General features: G+C 35.8%; 1 protein-coding gene across 2 annotated transcripts; it reads right to left on the bottom strand.

Annotated features, from left to right (window-relative positions):
* Window positions 1-4193: 4193 nt before the first annotated feature.
* Window positions 4194-11932, bottom strand: LOC113238271. Of its 2 annotated transcripts, none has more exons than XM_026475083.1 (4): window positions 10845-10967; window positions 8603-8776; window positions 6396-6525; window positions 4194-4613 (listed from the first exon to the last, which is right to left on the bottom strand). In XM_026475083.1, the coding sequence occupies exons 1-4, from the start codon at window positions 10875-10877 to the stop codon at window positions 4507-4509; spliced, it is 444 nt and encodes a 147-aa protein (XP_026330868.1). In that variant the 5' UTR covers window positions 10878-10967; the 3' UTR covers window positions 4194-4506. The 2 variants fall into 2 exon arrangements, with proteins under 2 accessions (XP_026330868.1, XP_026330867.1); XM_026475082.1 differs by lacking the exon at window positions 10845-10967 and adding an exon at window positions 11784-11932 and having other exon boundaries at window positions 4195-4613.
* Window positions 11933-12405: the final 473 nt, after the last annotated feature.

Genomic DNA, 12405 nt, shown 5'->3' with positions numbered 1-12405 from the left:
TCGTGGTTTTTGTATTAGACCCGTCGTCCATTTATTTGTAAGTCAATGTATATATACCTTTTATTGTTACAGCCTGACTTTTTATTACCTTTTCTTCTCTATAACGGACTTTAAATAAATTTGTCGATCTGAAGTTTTCTGTTTTACTGCCGTGAACCTGGTTGGTTGTTTGTTAGGTCACCTTGTGAAAGAGTTCTTCCAGGGAAGTACTGCCGCCTTAGCTATTTCTGCCGCTAAGCAGTAATGTGAGCAATTACTGTGTGTTTACTTCAACAAGAATTGCGTGACTCCCAGTTTTATGGCACGACAAGCTATTTTCAAAGTTTAATTAAAATTATGCCGAAAATTAAGTATGTAGGTGAAGCAACTCGAAACTATTCTTTAGCTCGAATTCTAATTTCTCCCGTACTAATGCGGTTTTGCTTAGATCGAGCGGTAGAGACACTGGCTTTATTTAAGACTTTGTTTCTTATAAACGAAATCGAAGCCAATTGAAAAATGTATATCGTATACTATACGTGTCCTATTTAGTTCAGATGAAATAAAAAAAAATATTGGTATTTCTTATTCAATAGGTAACAGCGGTTTTCTTGAAAAATTCATCATAATCATAAAAATTTTCAAGAATCGCATAGTATAGAAATCAGTGTATATCTTCAAGTTTACTATATATTTTTTCCCAAGTGATTGATTCAACTTTTTCAATGTTATGCGGAGTCAACCAAAGCCATTTGGGGTAGTATAGAATCTTAAGGTGTGATCAAAAACCATTGACTTACAATTATATGGACGTCGGGTCCGCGCTAAAAAGTGTCCGAACTTATAGGGCGTTAAAATCGTATACAGAGTGTCATTCACGCTTTAGTCTTCGTTTGTTCGACTGACAGCGAAGCAAGCAAAATTAGACAGTACTGCGATGATATTACAATTTAAATTCAACGTTTTAGCTTTTTCATATTCCTTTACATGTCACTACGTTTAAATAGGTTGACTTGGGACATTGTTTTCGTGGAATGAAATCGAGTAGATAGGTCCGTAGGCGCCTATTGATAGTCAAAACACATAATGTCGAACGACAGTTACGATAAACAACTGTTTTATGGGGAACTGTATACGTTTTTACAACAAGATTCCGGAGCATATATTAAGTTTATCATTTCCTAAGTTTAAAAACTACATTAAAAATATTTTGATCGAAAAATCATATTACAAAATTGAAGACTACGTGTTAGATAAAGATGTATGGAAAGACGACATGGCTCCAGAATCCACACAAATTTGATTCAAAGTGTATTCCATAGCATTTAAGTTTATTTGACAAGAGCAATCCCTAGAGTTTCTTGCTCGTTCTTCTCAGGGAGGTCAGCGTAGTGAACGAGCAGTAGCTTAAATGTGACGTTTTCAAGTGTAAATTTGTTTTACCTATGGAATAAATAATATTTGACTTTGATGTGGTTACAATCGCCACCGATCGAGCAGACCTATATGCTGTAGGCACTTTTATAGGAACTTATCAATTAAACTTTATTGGTCTTATTTTTATTTAAGATTTTATGTTATTTAGGAGAAAACAATCCTTATTATTGAGGCTTTCGATCAGTATAGTAGAAAAACCAATTGTCTTTTTTGACATTTGGCGAGTTCGAATCTCGGCTCAGACAGGCGATTATTGAAAAATCTTTGAATGCAGTTCGAATTGTTTTTAAAAATCAAAATTAAGTCTTCTTTCTGTAAAATTTTCGATCTACCAAAATATAACTGGCATAACTAGCAAAATTCTTTGGATTTTACAGTTAAATTATAAAACATTTTGATTAAACTTTCAGTTTTATTAAAACGCTTTATGAAAACACTAATAAATATCTGATTTCTTGTTTAACAGTTTAATGTTAACTAAAACTGGGTTCTCACGGAGAAAATTCAATTGGTAAGTACTGTTCAATTACGTTTAGTAGCAGTACAGGTCCTTGTGAAAGAGTTTCGTCCAGGAAAGTCCTGCCACCTTACCTATTTTTATTTAAGCAGCAATATGAGCATAATTGCGTTCCGGTTTTGAAGGGTAAGGGTGCTGGTGAAATTACAGGCACATGGGACTTGTCAACTTATGTCTCTAGATCTTTGCGATTAAAAGCTCTGAGGACACTGCAATTGTTATGGACAGGCGTGTAGTTTACCATCAGGCGCACGACTTGTTCGTCCCGCCACTTGATATTATAAAAAAAACCGCGACACTCACTGGTAAACAAAAAGTTTGTATGATGTTACCAAGCGTAGACTTCATTGAATTCAGGTGAAGATATCTTCAAGGCTGGGCTTTAAAAGGGTAAATCCCTTGTCGTAAAATTGCATGTCTATTCGATCTCTTTAGATAGTGGAGATCCTTGTCAATTCCTCCAGGAAAGTTCTATCACCTTATCTGTTTTGGCCGCCAAGCAGTAATGTAGCATTATTGCGTTCCGGTTTGGAAGAAATTACAGGTACATGGGACTTTTCAACTTATGTCTCAAAGTGATGGGCGCAGAGGCAGTGCACCTCAGATCTTTGCGATTTAAAGCTCTGAGTTGCATTGCAACTGTTATGGACAGGTGTGTCGTTTACCATCAGGCGCACGACACGTTCGTGCTGTCACTTGGTATCTAAAAATGAAGATCTCACTATACGCGCTTGCTAAGGAAGTTCCATGTTCAACTCCCGATGGGAATAATTTTTTTCTTAATTTTTACAAGGCCTTTAATACTGTGTTCATGGGGAATCTCAAATTGCGTCGTCAGTTAGGGATATTTTTGGATTTAATGCAAATAGGTTACGTAAGTATATAAATCTTATCGACAATTTTATGTCTTCACATAAAATAAATGGGTTTCCCAGAACAATATTTATGTCTCCATTACGTCCAAACTTCTCAACTGCAAATCATACTATAGCGGTCCTAGTGTGGTCACACCCCACGAACAGATGGATCAGATCTTCTATTCTTTTGCAGTAATCGTAAGTGCTTTGATATCTATCAAGTGTAAGTGATCTATCAAGTGATCAAATTTATTTAGTGGAATGTGACCAGATCTAATTCTAAATGCGGAAACAAAAGATGCCCTAGAGAAACCCGCAACATCAAACCAAGGAGATCGCCGATGCATCGTCCTATACCAAATGCCTCTTGCTAGTGAAATTTCCTCGTAGTCTGTATCCAAAATATTTATACAAATATCTTTAGCTAGAGGAATAAATTAATTAGCAGTCGGTTTGCAAAACATGCTCACACCATCAGATATAGCTTCGTTAGCAAGTTTGTCCGCCTCTTCGTTACCTAATACGCCTACGTGTTATGGAATCCATTGCATAATGATCGATCGATATTTTTATACTCAACTCTAGGATTCATTTGGGAAATGTATTTTTCAAAATTGGTAATCAGAGTCCCGTTCAATGTTCAGGGCGTACCGTTTCATACCGTTGAAATTTTGCTTTTGTGGGGGTTACATTAGTTACATAGCTTCCTATTTAGATAGCTACTCAGTGGTATTTAGATTTAGGTATATAATCTCGACAAACTGCACATTTTTAAGTTCTTTATCATCAATTTGTAGAATTTTGGTTTAAATATAATAGTGCTAGACATGTTTCGAATGAATGCATGGTCCTTAATCATGAGATTCCGCGGCGGTGACTCGACAGAAACTGGAGTTATCCGTTATTTTAGTTATTATTTTTGAGTGTCATTGTCGTTTCCTATTTAAAATATACTAGTGGTTTGAAATATACTGTCCAATATAAAGCATTTTTTATTTGGTTTTTAAATAAAGAGAAGTCCCAAAATTTGTTCATTAATAATAACGCACACACTCAACATACACCTGCACTAGGGAAACCCTGTGTCGCGGATGCCATGGACACACACGTAGACAACCACAAATTACACCCAAACTCACGAAAAAAATAAATATAGGCCATACAAATATCTCTCCCGACCCGGGAAACGAAACTGAGATCTCTGCGTGGCAGTCCGGCGTGGTCACCGTTCGGCCCCGGAGGCAGTTATCATTTCTTGAATGGTACGCAAATTTAAACTTGCAGTGCCACTCAGACCTTCAAATCAAAAGATCCGAGGGATACTTACCTTTCTAAACTGGAACGCAGTAAGGTCACATTACTGCTTGGCGACAGAAATAGGTAAGATGGCAGCACTTCTCTAGACGGTATCTTACACGAGGAGCTCTTTTGCTGTACTAAGACTTTTGTTGTCTTTACTACAAACGTTTTTGCAGGGAAATAAAGATTTGTCATGATATTGATAACTCAGAAACAAAAATCGTGTTACATGATTATCAACCAATCAAACAAGCTTGTTCGTTTTGTTTGCGCTTTCATTGGTTTATTTTAATGTGGTAAAAGTCTGCAACTGCAATGGCCATTAGCCAATTATCATTTCGTTATAGCCGTAATTGCCAAATCACACGAATGCACTAAATCAGTCCCGTACTGCGAGTGTCGAGTGGAGCGATGACGTCAGACATGTTGCGGCTGGTTCTGGTACACCACGTACTGGACTTCAGTGGTCTCTTCCACTAGATGTATTGTGCTGTACACCAAGAACAGCAGGTAGATGTTTAGACCTGGAATCCGTAGTGATTGCGGTGAGTAACATAAATACATGACGTGTGTAGTCAGGAATTGCATCGTCATAGGGTCGAGGATGGCGGACCATACCACACCATAGTTAGAGGCGTGTATTCAAATAAATTCTTCAATTCGAAATATTATTACAGATCAATAGCACAGATACTTATGTTTACTTAAATAAATGATTAATTACATAATAACTCTTAACACCATTGACTTACAAATAAATGGACGACGGGTCTAATACAAAAACCACGAAAAAAATGTCCCAAGTCAACCTATTTAAACGTAGTGACATGTAAAGGAATATGAAAAAGCTTTTAAATTGTAATGTCATCGCAGTACTGTCTAATTTTGCTTGCTTCGCTGTCAGTCGAACAAACGAAGACTAAAGCGTGAATGACGCTCTGTATACGATTTTAACGCCCTATAAGTTCGGACACTTTTTAGCGCGGACCCGACGTCCATATAATTGTAAGTCAATGCTTAACACAGATAGAAATGGATTAAAAATGTGAAACACGATGAGTATTGCTTGATGCTTCACCAGACTAGTCGATAGGTGGCGTTGTAACTAACTGATAGGCGTAGGTTCCACAATCATCCGCCAGATGGCGCTGAAGCAACGACCAATGATGCGACATACATTATAATAAATAGACAAGTAAATAATAAATAAAGACAATATCACATACGTTGCTCTGATCCCAAAGTAAGTAACTAAAGCTAGTGTCGACCGGGATCGAACCCGAGAGATATATAGATAAGACTATAGTTTAAAAACCGAAATGATTTTGACATGTTTGTTTAGCAAATTTATTCTTTATTTAAAAAATAAACATTACTATTTTATATCGTTACATACATTGCCGGTATGTGTATTATTTCTCTTTATTTTTCTTTTCTATACCAAATTAACAACCTTAATTTGGTATAGTTATTTTTTTAGGGATAAACTAAATGATCATCTTGAAACCTCCATGGGTTCACACAACTCGTCGAAGATGCATAAACTCCACTATCCATATAGCTATTGTGCCGGATTTAACTTAACCCGTTCAAGGACAGTAACGGCGTTTACCGTAAAATTGGATATCAGAATATGGATTTACGGGTTTAGCTATGTGGATGTCGAAAAACCAACTACAAGTGCAATTTCCAAGTTTTCCGTAGAGAAGTATCAGCAACGTATTGACAAAATTCAATTGTAGTAATAATAAAGCACATACTCATAGCCTACTAATAGGGAAACCCTGTATCACGGGTGCCATGGACACACACATAGACAACCACAAATTACACCCAAACTCACGAGATAAATAAATGTAGGCCGTATAAATATTTCTCCCGGCTCGGGAATCAAACCTGCGTAGCAGTGAAAGGCAAAGTTTATTTATTCCTTTCATGTTTTACCTACTAACTTATGTCTCAGGCTGACGGGCGTAGTGGCAGTGCCCCTCAGATCTTTGCGATTTAAAGCTCTGGGTAGTACTGCAAGTGTTATGGACAAGCGTATAGCATACGATTTGTTCGTACTATCACTCGATATTATTTTAAAAAAAGTAGTGTCATCTTATTTATGTAAGTACTGAACCATGAACGTTCTAAACCGTTTCTTAAAAGGAGATCCGTGCCCGGCAGCGAGACGTATACGGATTGACGATGATGAAAACAAATGATTTAGTAGGTGTAATACCAAATTTTGAAGTTCATTGCAAATTGTTAAGTGTTTGAAAAGCATAAGTTTCAATTACATTGCGACGTGGATTACTTACTGAGAAATAAGAAGTAGACGGTATTCTCGACGTACTCGCGATAATCAAAATACGCCAAGTCGAAGATCAGCGTGAGCAGCTGGAACACCACGCCGAAGTACAGGTAAACCTGCAGTAATACTCGTTTCTTCTGGAATCGACAACAAATTGCCTTTGTTAATAAAACAGATATTCTACAATATTAGAGACTTCATTTGTACATTGTACATTGTTTATGTTCTTATTAATTTATGACATTTTGTTTATTTTAGTACTGTGACTGATATTATTTGTTGGACGGCATGAATACAATATACAAATTATTGCATGAGTGTGTTTACAGAAAAAAAAAACTTTGTATGCTTAGGCGGATCACAGTGATTCTATACATGAACTTTTTAACAAAGAAATAAATGAATTGAATTGAATTGGACAGACGTAGTGTTCCTGGTCGTAAGTGACACGCCGGTCAATATAGCAGTTGTAATGCCACTCAGAGCTTTAAATCGCAGAAATCTGAGGGGTACTGACACTGCACCCGTCACCCTGAGACATGATTTGACAAGTCTCACGTGCCTGTAGTGTCGCTAGTACCCTTCAAATCGAAACGCAGTAATGCTCGCGTTACTGCTTGGCGGTACAAATAGGTAAACTCTTTCACAAGGAGTTCTGCTGCTACGGCTACCCTAAATGGTGTAAATCCTCAGTTATCCAATTATTTATTATCCAACTACGAAACTCTACACGGAATGTAGAGTTTTGACTGTTCATACTATTTTTATGGGATCAATCATTGACTTACAAATAAATGGACGACGGGTCTAATACAAAAACCACGAAAAAAATGTCCCAAGTCAACTTATTTAAACGTAGTGACATGTAAAGGAATATGAAAAAGCTAAAACGTTGAATTTAAATTGTAATGTCATCGCAGTACTGTCTAATTTTGCTTGCTTCGCTGTCAGAACAAACAAACGAAGACTAAAGCGTGAATGACGCTCTGTATACGATTTTAACGCCCTATAAGTTCGGACACTTTTTAGCGCGGACCCGACGTCCATATAATTGTAAGTCAATGGGGTCAATGGTCATTTTAACTTGTCTACCGAGTGAAGGATCGTTACCTCTTATAACAAGTCTAATAATCATTAGTGCACCCTTTTAAAGAAATAAATTATTATTCAGTATACCAATATTAAGTCTTTGTCGAACACAACGGGAGATACGCGTGATAATGAGTATGTGTATTCGGGGTTGTTTGTGAAATATTAAAATCTCATACAACAACATTTACTCCATGAGTTTTGAATTTACCAAAAATAAACTTTTAGTTTTTCTTGTACTACCTGCCACTTTTTGAGCAGTGATCTCTGTAAGTGCTTAATTATTACATTCTTAACTTTAAATAGAGAAATAATCCTTTGACAAATTATTTTCTAGCACGTAATTTTATGATCAAGTCTCCTTTGTGAAAATTGCTCTTGTTATGCAAAAAACTAGAACGTCGGATTTGCTAATATTTGTTATCCAGGCGCTTGAAAACCTAATGGTCTGGCCAAAAATCCGCGCGGTTCTTGCCTAACTATTAACAAAAAAAGATTCTTTTTCTTTTTTACAATGTTACTTTAGCAATGGTCATTTTAAAAACAGTACTTTGACGCGCATCTTAAGAATAGGTGGGATAGTTTTAAATTTATAATTCATAAAAAACTTTCAGAACTGATGAATCGTAAAGGTGTCCTATTTCACCATGACATTATGTTCTTTACATTGTGATGTATTGCCAAGCCACAAACAAAGCCGTCATATACTATTGCAGTTAGGTTGGGATCACTTCATTCTCTGTATTCGTCCAACAGAGCCCCTTCAGCTCTACTACTACTAAATTTCTTTCATCTTTAATGTTTTGGGTGGACACAATTTTGATAACGAAGAGACAATCAAACGATATTTAAAACAGTATTTTATAAATAAAGACAGGAATTTTTATGAAATGAGAAATCTAGAATTAATTAAATGTTGGCAGAATATTGTAGATATGCCTGGGCAATACACACTCGTATAACTAGATTTTTACATTTCCTATTTTTTACATTCACATCACACGGATTTTTTTTGGTCAATCTAATAACACTCTACAGGGTGAATACAAGTATAATTTTTGCTAGTAACATTATAAATATTGTTTTTTAATATGATCGAGCTAAACAGTTTAGTTGGGTTACCACCTGGTGAGCGCCAATGAGCAGCACGATGGTCATGGAAACGTCGATGACGACAAAAGCAATGGTCAGCGGCAGATGCACCAGCGGGTCTATGTGGGTGTCATCCACCGCCGTGCCTGTCGCCATGTGCTCCACTAGAAGAAACACCAGCAGGGGAAATGACAGGAGCGACAGCACCTGGGACATTTACAAAAAAAGAAATACAGAGAGAGAAGTTAATAGAGATCAAAAAAGAAAATATATTTATTTGGTCTACATTACATTGACGATAATTACTTTACAACTACAAAAATAAGGAACCAAAAAGGTCACCACTCAGCATGTGCCAGTTTGCTCACGAAGAAACAGACCGGCGCTGATATTCTATGGCCACCACAACAGAAAGGACACCACTACAACGAACATACACTTTAACAACAGGAACATATACATACATCAACTTAACATAATATAAAATATATAGGTTTTTAAACATCACAATAAACAAACAATCATTACACAATGACAACTCTTACCACATATAAAAAATAAAAAATATATACACTATAAAATAATATAACATAACATATGCTGGCCTAAATAAACTACACAAAAAAATGAAATAAAATGAAAATTAAAAACAATAATAAAACAAATCAAGAAAAACACTTCACTTAAAAAATACCCCACTCGTCGTACCTCTTTTGATTATCCATTAAATACAATTTAAAATTTCTCTTGAACGTGGCAATCGTGGCAAATTAACATTCTTACAATAGCCGTGTTAGCGAATATTGTTAACAAATGACAATGAAATCATATGTTATAATTATTAATACAAAGATCGAACACTCAGAAAAAACACTCAGAAAAAATTCCTTCGATCCGGTCGAATTCGAACCGACGTCGTCTTGCATACCGTGCCAGACGCTATACCAACTAAGCCACGGAACGAACCAACGGACCTCACGAATTCTTCTATGTGCTTGCATCGTGTCTTTGTACTTGGTCTTTCAACGACTAACGATCTATGAGAAATCTATTGCAGATTTATCACCCAGTTAGTACCTTTACAACTACCAGTCCTGGCGAGAGATGTCGCTATTCACTGTATTAATTAAATTTTTAGTGAATTGATATTCAATTATTTTTTGTGAAATTACTCCACTAGTTTGTTATAATTATTAATACAAAGATGGAACACTCAGAAAAAACACTCAGAAAAAATTCCTTCGATCCGGTCGGATTCGAACCGACGTCTTCTTGCATATTTTTTAAGTCTATACGCTTTACTCTACTACTACTACTCTTGATCAATTAATATATCCAAAAATGCACGAGCCCGCTGACCTGATGACTGAGGGATAGGTGGACAAGTTGACAATCAAACCTTATTAGAAGATATGGAACTGTGTCCCAGTTTGTGACTTTTACAAGTAAAGTTCGGGATATTCTTGCTATTAGACAAAAAAAAAATATACTTGACGCGGTCTAGTTCAGGATAAACGTAGGAAGGGTACGTCTATCAGAGATTTAGTACACATCTGTCAGATCATTTCTTTATACCGTATAGGTCAGAAATTTGTGGCTGGTAACAAGCAGTAATTATCGTGATTCCTTGTACATCAGATTTAGCTTTCGTCAGAAATAGTTTTTTTATGAACACTCGTCAAATTTCGCTTTTGTCATAAGTTGTCTGTTCTTTTTATGTGAGAGTCAGAATGGCGGGTGTATCTTAACGATTATGAAAGGTATATATACTAAGGAGATAAATTTCTGACCTATGCGGAAAAAAGAAATGATCTGACGGAAGAGGAATCCGACGATCCTTCAGATCCAAATGGTCTATACCAGTTTTTCGCAAATACTTCTTCAGCTTCCTTGTACTTTATTTGTAAAAAACAAACTAAGTACTAAACTGTTCTTTAATGCGTTATCAATGTCTATCTGTAAAAAAATATCACCGACTGGATCAAGACCCAAAATTATGACGGTACAGAGAAATTACTTTCAATCCCAAAATGACCCCGCATTCCCCTAAACTGACATCAACTCATAGGATTATCGTCTAATCCTTTTCACACACTTATTTTATTTATTTATTTTACATACATAGGCTAGCAACTATCATTACAGAACTAATCTAATGCAATAATGTAGCCAAAATTATCACTTGTTCAACATTATTAACTATATTAATATTACATTACAAACTGTCATTATATTCCATAACACAATACAAATAAAGCTATTTCATAGGACTTACACAGAGAACACGCAAATAGGTCAATTTGCCCATCAATAACGTTTAAAGTCCTCATCACTCGTGTCATGATGCCTTGTTCAGCAGGTCGGTTTTCCCATGAGGAATCGCCCACAGTTGTGGCCGGCGCCGGCGCTCCACAAACCCGTCGAAAACACAAAGGCCCACACGACTCAAAACCTCCGCATTTGTTATTTGAATACATACAAAACCAATGCTAATTCCCGCCGTACCCCTACTTCGTTGTACCCCACCATACCCAGAATAAATAGGTTAGAATACATCAAAGGATAAAAACGATATATCCCGTATAGCCTTAAATATAAATATCTTGTAAATTTCTTTTGTAAGCATTCCAATATTACGTATTTAATTTCACCAGGAATCCAAATAAGTGTATTTTCATTCGAGATGGCTTCTAACCAAGGTATTGTATAAGGTCTCTATTGCCTTTATATTTGTAAACCCATTATTCTTTTTTATAAATACTAATTATATGATCCTGGAACTTCAACGTCCTATACTTATATATACCTTACACCCAGTACACACCATATTAACTACACGACCACTAAATCACATATACCCTCTAGATACCAATTCATCCTCACTCACCATACAACGTTAGTAAATTATTAGTTTTGGAGGTCAAATAAACTAATGTTAATAGATATATCTTTATAATTTTTAACTTTCTTTAGTAACATAACCATTAGGCTATAACTTTATTATTCATCTACTGAGTGAAAGCCTGTATAATATAGGTTTTTCTTAAACTTATACCGGTCGCTAGTCTCACAAAAAACAAGCGTGTTACATTTTGTTATTATCTATCTCTAATTCATATTAATTTTAAGCTTATTTGTCAAGAGAAAATAAATCAATATTTCATTTCATTTCCAGCATTGGATATGAGTTGTAAAGTATAGTAATAATACTTACCAAATTAACATATCCGAAAATGGTAACACCTCTTCTGATCGGCACGCAGAAGCAGCACTTTCGCGCGGCCGGCATTTGAGGACACTTGCCCATTTTACACATTCCTCCTGCTTTACATAACTTCGGCACTTCCATATCTATATATTTGTGCTTTTGAGGAATTACTTTACAAAAATTTTGATTCACTTTTTATTTAAACGTAATTTAATTTCGTTTGGAATAAAAATAGCACTTACGTACATCGTGAGTGTCCTCACATAGTTACACTACGATGTAAGTATTTACATAATCGAAGCTGTACAATTAAATTACAGCTGTCCAATTAACAAATATAAAGATTCGACGCGCTTCTTTAAAATCCTATGTCGCACTGAGACGACACTAAGATTGTATCCTACCCAGACATCCTTGCCACAAAGTGGCTACTTCCTGGCTTATATCAGATTTTACATCATCTATTGTCTCCACTTCGTTCTACATTACTGATTTTTTAACCCGTTCGTATATAACGTTCCAAGAGACTTAGCAATGGATGAGTGGTCAGAATTTTATATCGTTCGATAGTGATTTAATGTTTCGCTATTATGATACTCAATAAAGTAACCACAATTTTGCCTCGTAG

The sequence above is a fragment of the Hyposmocoma kahamanoa genome, unplaced genomic scaffold (genome assembly GCF_003589595.1).
Source record: "Hyposmocoma kahamanoa isolate Upper Pololo Valley unplaced genomic scaffold, ASM358959v1 95, whole genome shotgun sequence".
Taxonomy (NCBI): Eukaryota; Metazoa; Arthropoda; class Insecta; order Lepidoptera; family Cosmopterigidae; genus Hyposmocoma; species Hyposmocoma kahamanoa.
Note: the sequence above shows the minus strand (reverse complement) of the source record. Positions and strands in the feature narration are given on the sequence as shown.

Coding starts and splice junctions, on each gene's coding strand:
- LOC113238271 (XM_026475082.1), bottom strand. CDS start 11,918: ATGGAAGTGCCGAAGTTATGTAAAGCAGGAGGAATGTGTAAAATGGGC. Junction 6,526..8,602: donor TGCTCATTGGCGCTCACCAG/GTGGTAACCCAA, acceptor TGTCGATTCCAG/AAGAAACGAGTATTACTGCA. Junction 4,614..6,395: donor CGTCTACTTCTTATTTCTCA/GTAAGTAATCCA, acceptor TACGGATTCCAG/GTCTAAACATCTACCTGCTG.